The 12,213-nt window shown below is 32.9% G+C and overlaps 3 protein-coding genes across 3 annotated transcripts; all 3 read left to right on the plus strand.

The window, feature by feature from the left end:
- Nucleotides 1-385: 385 nt before the first annotated feature.
- On the plus strand, nucleotides 386-3,218 carry LOC145193774 (peptide deformylase, mitochondrial-like). The gene has a single exon (XM_090068240.1). The coding sequence runs from the start codon at nucleotides 386-388 to the stop codon at nucleotides 1,028-1,030; it is 645 nt and encodes a 214-aa protein (XP_089924366.1). The 3' UTR covers nucleotides 1,031-3,218.
- LOC149880650 (uncharacterized) lies at nucleotides 2,665-4,653 on the plus strand. The gene has a single exon (XM_090069227.1). The coding sequence runs from the start codon at nucleotides 2,665-2,667 to the stop codon at nucleotides 4,651-4,653; it is 1,989 nt and encodes a 662-aa protein (XP_089925353.1).
- Nucleotides 4,654-6,355: 1,702 nt separating this feature from the next.
- On the plus strand, nucleotides 6,356-7,799 carry LOC149880651 (uncharacterized). Its single transcript, XM_090069524.1, has one exon. It carries the CDS (start codon nucleotides 6,476-6,478, stop codon nucleotides 7,565-7,567), a length of 1,092 nt encoding a protein of 363 aa, XP_089925650.1. The 5' UTR covers nucleotides 6,356-6,475; the 3' UTR covers nucleotides 7,568-7,799.
- Nucleotides 7,800-12,213: the final 4,414 nt, after the last annotated feature.

Genomic DNA, 12,213 nt, shown 5'->3' on the forward strand with positions numbered 1-12,213 from the left:
TAAATATGGAGAGGAAAAACACTTCTTTTCATTGTTAATTTTTCTTTTTTTTCTTTTTCATTGTTAACTTTTCTTTTTTTTCTTTTTGATTGTTAACTTTTCTGTTTACTCTTATTTTTGCTGTTCTTAAATTTTCATTTGATATTTATTTTACTTTTATTGCAAAAAAATTTTTTTAAATTATTGTTCTTTTTTTGCCTGATATTTTTGTCCAACTTTTATTTGGTATATTTTTCAAACCAGTAAAAAGCCTATTTGACCAGAACGGAAAAAAGTGCTAAAACATCTAGTTACATAAGCATGTACGTGTATCTTTTCTGTCAGATTTCTAATCGTTGTTCTTTATTTGCAGGTGTTCTAATCGTTCGTTATTTGCTGGTTGAATATGTGCAGTAAGTTTACAAAGGTAATTTTTATTCAGCGTCGCACTATTCGTCAATGGACCTCAAACCTAATAAGCCGTTTCACAAATGATACGCATAAAATTCGGCAAATTGGTGACCCAGTGCTCCGTCAGATGGCAAAACCGGTGGATATAGGAACAATTTTGACACCTGAGTTTAAACTACTTTGTGATCGTTTAGTTTCTACAATGCGGCGACACCACGGTGGTGGAATTGCAGCACCTCAGATAGGTGTTCCTCTTCAAATTATCGCCGTAGAATTTACTGGATATGACTTAAAAGTAGCTATGGACAAATACGGTAGTAAGGGTGTCTCGAAACTTCAAATGACTTTGTTTCCTTTGAGGGTGATGATCAACCCAAAGATAAAAATTATTGATCCCACAATGGTGACTCTTAAAGAAGGCTGTCTTAGTTTAAAGGGCTACAGAGCCATGGTTCCACGCGCGAAAGAAATTGAAGTAGAAATTTTAAACATCAACGGAACCGCAGAAACTTTTCGAAGTATAGGTTGGACTGCCAGAATTATTCAACACGAAGTTGACCACCTGCAAGGAAACATGTTTATTGACTCGATGCTGTACAAATCTTTCATAGACGAGAAGTGGAACGATTATGTTGACTGAAATTATATTTTTTAACTCTAATTTAACAGTTATTATAAAATATTACGTTCATTTAAATATCACCAGGGCCTATGATAACATAAAGAGGAAAGTCTATGCACGTCGAATATAGGATGAATAAAGGATAGTCTATGTCCTGTCGAATGAGACTGAATATGAGTACATGATATGGCTAAAAATTAAGTAAAATCTTCTTAGTTTGTCGAAATTTATCAAATAGGACATCCTAGGCAAGCATACAGCCTCGACAATCTGTTACGGTTATTATATCGTTGAAACCGCTTTAAGAGCAGGAATTGCATCAAATAAGTATCTAAAATCCGAAAACTTTTTAAATATAATTGATAAAAAGGATAGCATTTGACAACCTTTGCATCTCGAAAAAAAGTTGAGGTTGGAATTCACAGCGATTGTAATTGGGATTCTACTTGTGTAAGATGAACGCGCATATTTAAAAGATACCTTTTCCAAGTGAAGAAATTCATTTTGGACGAGTAGCATAAAAATTTTAATGCTCTAATTAACTGACGAGCAAAAAAAGTTAAGAAGAAAACTCTCACTCGTATCATCAAATCGTGGAGATCGTGGATTGAAGAAAAAGGTCGAGAAACTCAGAAAGAGGTCCGTCAAGTTTAAAATTTGATCTATAAGTGATCTGGGGATCGATGCAAATCCAAATTTGACAAAAAAAAGTTATGGTTCGAAAAGCCATCTGTTCGTGAGGTTTCAAAACTTAACAATTTTTGGCTGAGTTTTAAAACCACACGAACAGATGGCTTGGTGAACCATAACTTTGCATGGATTCTGAAGTTTACGAGAAAAAATGTTTAAAAAAGCGACTTGTGCCCATGATCCGAAAGTGAAATTGAATGGTATCAACAGAATGGCCTCAATTTATCCAGAAAAGCATGGATCCAGCAAATATGCCTTAACTTCGTCCAATTAAAAAATTTTGTGCAAGCATAAAACGTTAGCTGCGTAAGTATGGCAAAATTGCGGTAGATATCAATCAATTCCGCCGAATTCGGGGTGTGAGGTCACGAAATTTTACAAAAACCATCGTTCGAAAGCTTACGTGAGACGTCAGCAATAAGATTAGAAAATATTGTAACCAGCTCAAAGATGATGTTTTCTATTGCTACTGTTTCAATCTGGTTGTTATGACGTTATCAATGATGACGTTATTCTTCAATTGTTTTACCTTTCTCCTCCTATCAGCAGGGTTGCCAGATTGGCCATTTAGTGGCCAAATCCGTGAATCTGGCCACCGCAAAAAATAATCGGCTTATCGGCAATTTAGCTATGTTTGGTTTTTTTATTCCATTATTTTATTTCTTAAAATGATTATTATAGTAGACTGATTATGATAACTTAATTATTAAGTGTAAAATAATGTTATTTTTTAAAATTTTAAAATGTTATTTTTATTAATGCAGGTATAAGGTATAAAAATTATAATATAAATAGTTGAATATGTTTAATGTTTTTTTATAACTTCTAAATTAGAAGTTATAACAAAGTAATAACGAAGTAATAGTAAAAGTAAATAAAGAAGTAATAACAATTCTAGTAAAAAAAAAACAAGAACAACAGTTTGATTTTATTTATTTTTAGTATCTAAATTTTAATCAGCTATGTCTTCAGAAAAGTGGAAGACTTCTTATGATGTTAATCGCCGATATAAAAAGATATGGGAGAAAAAGTTTTCATGGGTTCAAATGGTTGAAGATGGTACCCATAGAGCATATTGCAAATGGTGTCACTGCATCATTAAGCCTAAAATGACCAATCTTGTCACACATAACAACTCTTTGAAACACAACCAAAGTACTCCATTAATTGAGAGTGTTACCGATATAAATTTATCAGAAGATATTAAAAAAGCAGAACTTCATTTGGCTTTAACTATGACATGCCACTGTGCTGTGCGCACTGTTGACCACTTGAATGAAGTTTTTGTTGTTTATGGACGTGGAAGTTTACTAGAACATGTAAAAATCCATAGAGCTAAATGTATGGGATTGATAAAAAATGTTATTTCTCCTTCATTGAAAGATGATGTTGTTGAAGACTTTAAAAACAAAAAATATGCCATAATAATAGATGAATCTACTGACATTTCAGCAAATAAACATTTGTGCATTTTAGTTCGTTTTTTTAGTGTTTTAAAAAATGAAATTGTGACGAAGTTTTTGGGATTAATTCTAGTCCATGAAACTACAGGGGAAAATATATTTCACTTGCTTGATGAAGAAATTAAAAAGTGCGGTCAGAGTCTTTCTAATTGTATAGGATTTGCCACAGATGGTGCATCAAACATGATAGGATGTAATAATTCTGTTTGGACGAGAATTCAAAATGTTTCACCTAACTGTATCCAACTTAAGTGCATATGTCATTCATTAGCATTGTGCATTGAAAATGCAGTGTCTAAATTGCCTTCTAATATTGCTTTTATATGGTCAGAAATACCCTATTGGTTTCATAATAGTGCATTGAGACGTGAAAATTACATGGACTTATTTAATGTAATGAATGCTGCTACCAAATCTGAGACAGCTCGATATGCCCCTCTTCCATTTGAAAAACCTTCATTTACAAGGTGGCTTGCTCATGGAAAAGTGATGTTTAACATTTTAATGAATTGGGAAGAGCTTAAAGCCTATTTTATTTGTGCCGAACTATCACCTTCAAATTTTAGGTCCAGATTCAAAGCAAGACTTTTGAAAGAATTGATGTCAGACACTGAAAATTTTCTATTTTTTCACTTTATAACACCTGTTGTTCAGGAATTTGAAAGAATGAATAGTTTATTTCAGCAAACAAAAGCTGATCCCTGTGACCTTTACAAACAAATGAATTTGTTTCAAATGAGCCTTAAGCACAGAATTTATGATTTTAGCAGTAACAAAAAGAATATATATAATGTTGACTTTGGTGCTAAATTTATAAAAGAATGTGATTCTTTTTTACAAAAGTCCAATCATAGCATTGACTCTTGTATCAAAATAAAAAATGTAAAAGAAAGATGCCTGTGTGTATTAGATGAAGCTTATAGTCAAGTAACATCTAGACTACCATCATCAATGGAGACATATAAAAATTTATCGAACTTGAATCCAGATATAATTTTAAGTAAAGAATCAAGACCCAACGTTTCTGAACTGCCCTTTTTACATCTAGTAATTGATGACTTGGGTTTAATAGAACAGTATCGAAAAATTCCATTTGTAGATTGGAAAGAAGAAGAACCATTTAAAGTAGGTGGCTTTCCAACTGATACTGAGCAGTTTTGGCTAGGTGTACTCCAGCATAATACTTTTAAAAACCTTGCAAACTATGCCTTAACTTGTTTGATAACACCTGTCAGCAATGCTGTAGTTGAGAGGATATTCTCTCTTGTATCTGCCACTAAAACAAAAGCCAGAAATAGAATTTTACTAAATATGTTAGATGCTGTTATAAGAATAAGATCAGAACTAATTTTTTCAGGAAAGTGCTGCAAAGATTTCACTATCTCAAAAAAAATGCTGACTAATTTTAGTTCAGATGTAGTGTACAAATCTGAAATTGAAGACTCTTCATTTTCAGAAAATGTTGATGACTTTGAAGATGATATATAACAATTGTGTAATGAAAAATTTTAAAAAAAAAATTGCTAATGGTTTTATTTCTCTCAATAAATGTGTTTACCCCAAGTTAATATAAAAAAGAAGCAATATAAAAACTTACATGGCATTATTCCATGAAAAGAAATAATTTTTTATCATTGTTTTATCAATATTTTAATAAAGGAATTATTACGTTAGAATCAAGTTTAAAATAGTATTTTTTTTTTTAATTAAATGGATGATTATGTCAGTATTAGTATTTGGCAAAAGCTATATACTGGGGTATGAACAGGAGGGCGAACGCCCCCCAAGTCGTCAAAATATCATTTTTTTATTCTAATTTTAATTCTGGCTGTTTATGCCCATTTAATTTTTGTTTTAGCCCCCTTAATTTTCTTGACCTTCCTAAGCCACAGTCTCTCTCTCTCTCTCTCTCTCTCTCTCTCTCTCTATATATATATATATATATATATATATAGAGAGAGAGAGAGAGAGAGAGAGAGAGAGAGAGAGAGAGAGAGGGAGGAAGGGAGAGTATAATTTATATGTTTTAAATGTAAAGCCTTTTTTAATCAAATTAAATAAAAACTATTGTTATAGATTTTAGATAATTTGATAAAAAATATATAATAATAATAATAATTGTTTTCTATTAAAGAGTTTATAATTTAAGAATACATAAAAAAAAGTTTTTATTTACTTAGCTAATAAACTTAACTTTTTTATTTATTTTATTTATATAACTACGACAGTTTTTACGGTATGTTGATATGATCTAAAGAATCATTGGACAAATTTTATCCGATTGTCTTATTTTAGCCAGTAAGATTTACTTTTTGAAAATTAAACCAATGCGATCACGGAGAATTTGGCTACTTTTTGGCCACTTTTGGCCATTTCTGGATACCTTATTTTATATTTCTGGCTACCGGGTATCGCAAGATATCTGGCAACCCTGCCTATCAGTGATAAAAAGTTGTTACAAATTTAACTTCTTCAGTAGACTTAAGAAGTTATTTTTTTAATTTCGTCGATCTGCCCAACTTACATTTTTTAGGTCTTCCTTGGAGTGACAAGTACTATTGTTTCTTGTAGCTTGTTAAAATAAGTAATATTCAATCTTTCTAAGAAATAGGTACCTTCCATGTCTTTTTAATAAGTTTTTTCATGGTTCACCTAGTGTTTCTAAAATCATAAAGAAACAAGAGAAAAGATGGGGGTGCAAGGTTCGCCGAAACAGTTTTGTAAATTACGAAAAACCCGATACTTTAAAAACCCGATGTAACTACATGTTAATGACAAAATTATGGTAGAAAAATCTAGCTTTGAGAACATATAAATGTATTTATAAAAATTTGATAAGTATGATGTATTTAAAGTTTACAACAACCTTTGCTTAATAATTTGAACAAACGCAACCCCCTACCTCGGTAATATTATCTTTAAACGACCTCTTAAAATCTAAGTTTTTTTAACCAACCACTTAAAAGTGTTTTCTAAAACTCAAACACTTAAAAACAGTAAAACGATTTTGTTGTTCTTCAAAACAACTGTGTTTTTTAAGGTTTAATTTTCAATAAAGAATTTGTAAATATTTGCTCTAAATAAATATAAATTTTGCAAAGTATACTTGTATGGTTGAAAAAAAAAGAAAATGCATTCTTTTTGTTATTTTAACCCCCCCTATGAATTTCACTTAGATTAAAACAATAGATTTCAAATTGTTAGAAAAACGTTTTTTTTGTTTTTGTTTAGTTATCAAGAGAAAAGACAGCAAAGTTTCAAAGTTTAGAAATTCAAAATTCATTTTAAGTAAAACTCAATTATAAGTAATATGGTGCCGAAAAAAGTTGGCTTTGTGTACGACGAAGGGTTTCAACAACACCGACACCCTCGTGATGGGAACGCACATCTTGAAGTACCTGAGCGAGTATCTGCACCCTATGCATACCTGAAAGAGAAGGGAGTCATCCAAAAACTTGTTGTTCTCAAATCCAGACCAGCAACTATTAACGAACTTACTTTGGTTCACAACCAAGACTACATTAATCGACTAAAAAATGCCAAAAGTAATGATCACAAAGATATTTTTGCAGATTTTGATCTGGTGGGAGACGATAAATATTCGCAGATTTATTTTAAAGGCGACACATGGAACACTTATCTTCACGAGAAAACCTATGAAACCGCTTTACTGTCTGCTGGTTCAGCTCTGGAGCTCACAAACGCTGTTCTTAATGGAGATGTCGACAGTGGGTTTGCATTAATAAGACCCCCAGGTCATCATGCTGGAAGTTGTTTTGGCGCTGGTTTTTGTTACTTTAACAACGTTGCAATCGCAGCCAGGTACGCACAACTGCAAGGCGCTAAGAAAGTTATGATTGTTGATTGGGACATTCACCATGGCAATGGAACACAAGATGCATTTTATGATGATGACAGGGTTTTATACCTTTCGTTACATCGGTTTTACACATATCCAGGTCTTGAGAAAGCAAAAGCGGAGTTTGTAGGAGAAAAAAAAGGTCTTGGTTTTAATATTAACATTGCATGGGATGAGACACCGATGGGAGAATGTGAGTATAAACTTGCTTTTGAAGAAATTGTGCTACCAGTTGCACGAAAATACGCTCCTGATTTGATCTTAGTTTCTTGTGGTTTTGATGCTGCAAGAGGTGATCCTGTAGAATTTGATGTGACAATCAACACATATTCCTGGATGACAGCTCGCCTGCAAGAAATATCTAAAACTGTTCTAGTTTTTGAAGGAGGGTACAACATTAACAATCTTTGTGAAGGAGTGTATGCTGTCATTACGACGCTTTTGGGTGAGCATGAAGATGTTAATATAGTAGGAGAAGCAAATGAGACCGGTCGAAAAAATATTTCAACCACCAAAGATGCAATTAAAGATTATTGGTTTTAGTTCGAATCAAACTTAATTGTTAAAACAATTTATGTGAAAAAGCTAATTTAAAATGAAACAAGATGGTGCTCATATCAATTTCACCACCCAACATCAATCAATATTTCGCAGTAACAAATAAGAATGAAAACACTCTAACGCCCAAAGCGATATAACCATATAAATAGCGAGTAACATGAAAATCCTGGGTATTAAATAAAGAATTCGAAAAAAAGTTTAAAAAAAAAAGAAATTACAAAGAAAAGTGAACAAAAACGAAAAAAAGTTGTACGGTGAGGAGTTGTACGGTGAGGAGAAGTGTGGCTGTTTGGAAGGAGTGGGGCTTTAGTTTTACGAAAAGAAGAGGTGATAACGGAGTTTAGTTTTACGAAAAGAAGGGAGTATCAGAAATAGTTTTTATATAATTTAAAGCGAAGAAATTTTGATTGACGTTAGCAATACTTTTTAAGGAAAAATAACTATTTTTATTGGAAGACAACCGTTAAAAATTCCCACCTAACAATTATAATCTTTATCTTCAAAATGACTTCATTAAGGAGATAAAATTATACTTGAATACGAAACTAAAAATTTAGCTGGAGATGCAAACGAAATCGGTTAAAAAAATATTTCCACGACTAAAAATGTCATCAGAGGACTTTTGTTTTAAAAAACCGATTTGTTTCTCATTGATTTACCAGCAGATATGTAGCAAAGTTCAAAGATCGTTTTTTTACATTATTGTTTTTATATTGTGTATTTTTTTGGGTCGAAATTTTGGGTCAAAATTTGTCAGAACACTTATGTGTTATTTAAAACGAAATATTTTGATGTTCAATTAATTTTTGTTCTGCAAATTTGAAAATCTGTAGTTAGGGGAACCTGTTGTACCTTTGACCATTTGAGTACTTTTTTAAAAACGCTCAAAAATGATACTTTTTGGTTGAATGAGAAAAAAGTCAAAGTATAACTTTTGCGCTAAATATAGGAGAATAACATAAATTTTGAATGGTTTTTGAATTGATTCAGTAGTCAAGAAAAAAAACGCCCGGAAAAAAAAAGCGGTGAGAGGTACAACAGGTTCCCCTACAGCACACAGAAAAAAATTTTAGTTCTAAATTCATTACCGCAAAGTTTCATTTCAGTGCTGAATATTGCGAGGGTGAGGATTTTATGAGTGAGCGCGGAGATATTATTTAGTCTTTGGGGAATGTTTTTGTTTTGTTTGGTTATGCTGGGTTGTTTGCAATTGGGTTGTTGGGTTGCCCTTAGTGTTGTGTGTGTATATGGTTTGTGTATAGTTCGTGAAACGGTAGACTCCTAGACTTTTAACACTCTAGATTAACACTGTAGACCAATATCGATCTTAACAACGAAATCTTAACGCAAAAAAAAAAATCGATAGAACAATTCCTCAATCGAAATATAAATAAGATGATAGTTATACTTAATTATACTTAATTATACTTAATTATACTTAATTATACTTAATTATGCTTAATTATACTTAATTATACTTAACTATATTTAATTATGGTCCTCCTCGTTTCACTTAATAAATGCTCTCAAATATTTAACTCAAATGCATTTACAAATACATTACAAGTTACAAATACATTATAAATACACTACAAATACATTACAAATACATTTACAAAGTACAAATACATTAATAAAATCATTTACAAGTGCAGATATGCAATCAAAAGTCACTTAAAAGTATTTTCTAATAACGTTTTCCTCTTTTTCACAAACTTTTTTTTTTAAAGATCTCCCAAAACTTCTACTATCATATCTCGCTTTCAATCTTCTATCAACCTTCTGTAAAATCTTCCCATAAAGAATTTCTTTAATATTTTCTCATTAAATCTTCCCGCAAAAAAGTTCTAAAAAATCTCTCAGATTTTGTCAACCGCTCTTTTACTGTCTGCTAATATTTCTTAAATCAGCTGTTATTCTAGCATAGGCATTTGATTTTAACTTCAAGCTTGTTTAGTGTTTTTGTTTCGATCACTTAATCATGGTTCTCTAAAACAGGTTTTGCCAGTTATCCTTTAATTAGCAAATGTTTCTGGTTCTCGACTTTACAACAACCTTTGCAAAAGATAGAAACACCCCAACTTATGGAGCACTAAATTCTCCTCATTAATTTTATGTTTAATACCACTACATCTACACTGTCCTAACACCGTTGCATTAAGTTCTCTACACTGTCCTAACACCGTTGCACTAAGTTCTCCTCATTAATTTTATGTTTAATACCGCTACATCTACACTGTCCTAATATCGCTACATCTACACTGTCCTCCAACACTAAAGTAACCAAATAAATTTTTTTTTTCTTTTCAACTTTAATTATTGAATACAGAAAATACAAAACATTAGCAACTTTATAAACCGCTTTATTCTAAATAAAAACAACAATTAAGTATTCATTTTTGCTGTCGGTGTCATATTATCAGGTTATATATGAGGTGGACGTTTTTTATAATGTTAAGGATTTCTGTCTTACATTTGATTTTTTTTTAATATTGGTCTTTTATAATGCCTGGAAACAAATTTTATTTAGCGTTTTGATCTAGAGTCTGGTGTGAGATCTGGAGTCTAGAGCTCCTAGATGGCATGACACCCTACATCAGTGAATTGTTGGAAAAGGTGATTGAAGAGGAAGGGCGGAAAGTTTCAATAGTCGTTAAAGTTGAAGTGATAAAGGAAGGCTTTGGGCTTGCCGTTGTCTATAGCGATGATCATGATCCGACAAGAGATAATGCCAGAGAGACCGACTACCTCAGTAGTGAAGCTGCACCCATCCTTAATAAAAATGATACCGCATCGATGTTAGAGAAATCCATTCCAAAGATCGTAGAGTGGTTAGAAAAGTTTGTGAAAGAAGGATCTGGCTGGCACCTATACTTGTTCTATTCACTTTACATTGGCTCTGCCTTGTACCGTCTATTCCGTGGGAGGAGCTACGTGAAGACGCCTCCCCACATCCCTAAGCGCTTCGTCATCAACGTAAAAAATATGGATAATAGATGCTTCAAATGGGCCACCCTCTTCACAAAACATCCAGCGGGTTTTAACGCTTAGCGCACGACTAAGTACAGTCGGCATCTGGATGAGCTCAACTTCAAAGGAATTGATTTCTTGGTGAAGGTCACATATGTAAGAAAATTTGAGGGTCTGAATCCTGAACTATCGGTGAATGTCTTCGCATGGAAGAGCGGGCTATACCCAAGCTATATCTTCGAGCAGGAAGGAAAGACTATTGACCTCTTAATAATAGTAGATAAGGCTAATCCAGAAAATACACACTATGTCTGGATTAGGAATCTGGCAGCGATGTTCTATCGGGTGATTAAATGTATAGCGCTAAAGCACCCTTGTCTTCGATGCCTATATGTCTTCTGAAGAGCAGACCTTCTAGAGGCCCACCGTAGAGATTGTCTAGACATTAAGCAAAAATCTCAGAGTACTATGATGTCAGAGGCCGGCAAAAGTATGCTTAAATTTGTGAATTACTATAAGCAGCCTCGCGTACCCTTCGTCATGTATGCTAACTTCTAAATGACGAAAGGTACGCGCATATATATTCTGATTGTCTCAACATACCCGTAGAGGGTGCCCCTGGCAACCCACAAAAGAGTTCAACCGGTCTCTTATTGAAGCAGGCTCTATGACTGGGCTAAGATGCAGCCACTGCTCTTTGGTGACTTCAAGTGGGCCCTGCCAGAGCTTGCTGAAGACTTAGGGACAGCTAATGATGCGCCAGAAGGCTATGCCCTTGGAGGTAGTCTTGATAGTTTCAGAAGCCTGCCTCAGCTTTTATCAAAAAAATCTATTTGAGAAGTTCTATTGCGGATGTAAGAGGAGTCTCAAACTTGTTCCAAACCTTTTACGTAAGGAGCGTTACGTCGTGCACTATCGTAACCTAAAGCTCCATCAAAGTGGTCGTCCAGTAAAAAATCAAGTTTTTGTTTTTGGTGTAGTTTAAAAAAGAAATTTGTGCTCTTTCAGCAAATATATACTTTTGCACATATTTTTTAATCAAATTTTTTTTAAATTTATTTATTTTAAAGACATGCATAAAATATTTCCCTTAGTAACAACCTTAGCAACAATGCTTTTGGTTGTTCGGGGCCAAAATTATTAACCAAAATTTATAATAACAACTTTCTTAAGAAAGCAGAAACTTAAGCTCTGATATAGTGTAAACCAAGCTTTAAAGTATACGGAACTTCAATATAAACATATGAAAGCTTGAAAAAAGCAGCTAAGGAAGTGAGACAAATTATAAAACCTGATTCAAATGCAGCTGAACTACTTGAAAAAGATATAGCAATTGATAGATCATGGCAAAAAAGAGGGTATATGCACTTTATTGGAGATGGTGATACAGATTCCTTTAAAAGAGAGTTAGATTCAAAAACCATATGGGGAAATTGCACCCAAAAAATTGGAATGTATAAGACATGTACATAGGAGACTTGGAACAAGATTGAGAAAGCTTTGCAGTGGTATGAAAGCTATAAAACTTGCTGATGGAAAAAATATAAGTGGAAAAGAAAGATTGACTGATAGACTCATTAACAAAATGCAAAACTAATTAGGAATGGCAATCAGACAAAATCTTGGCCAATTGTATGCCATGAAGAAATCAGTTTTAG

Source organism: Hydra viridissima, unplaced genomic scaffold (assembly GCF_058129835.1).
Source record: "Hydra viridissima isolate aposymbiotic clone 2 unplaced genomic scaffold, HvirCarnegie_v1 scaffold_12, whole genome shotgun sequence".
NCBI classification, from domain to species: domain Eukaryota; kingdom Metazoa; phylum Cnidaria; class Hydrozoa; order Anthoathecata; family Hydridae; genus Hydra; species Hydra viridissima.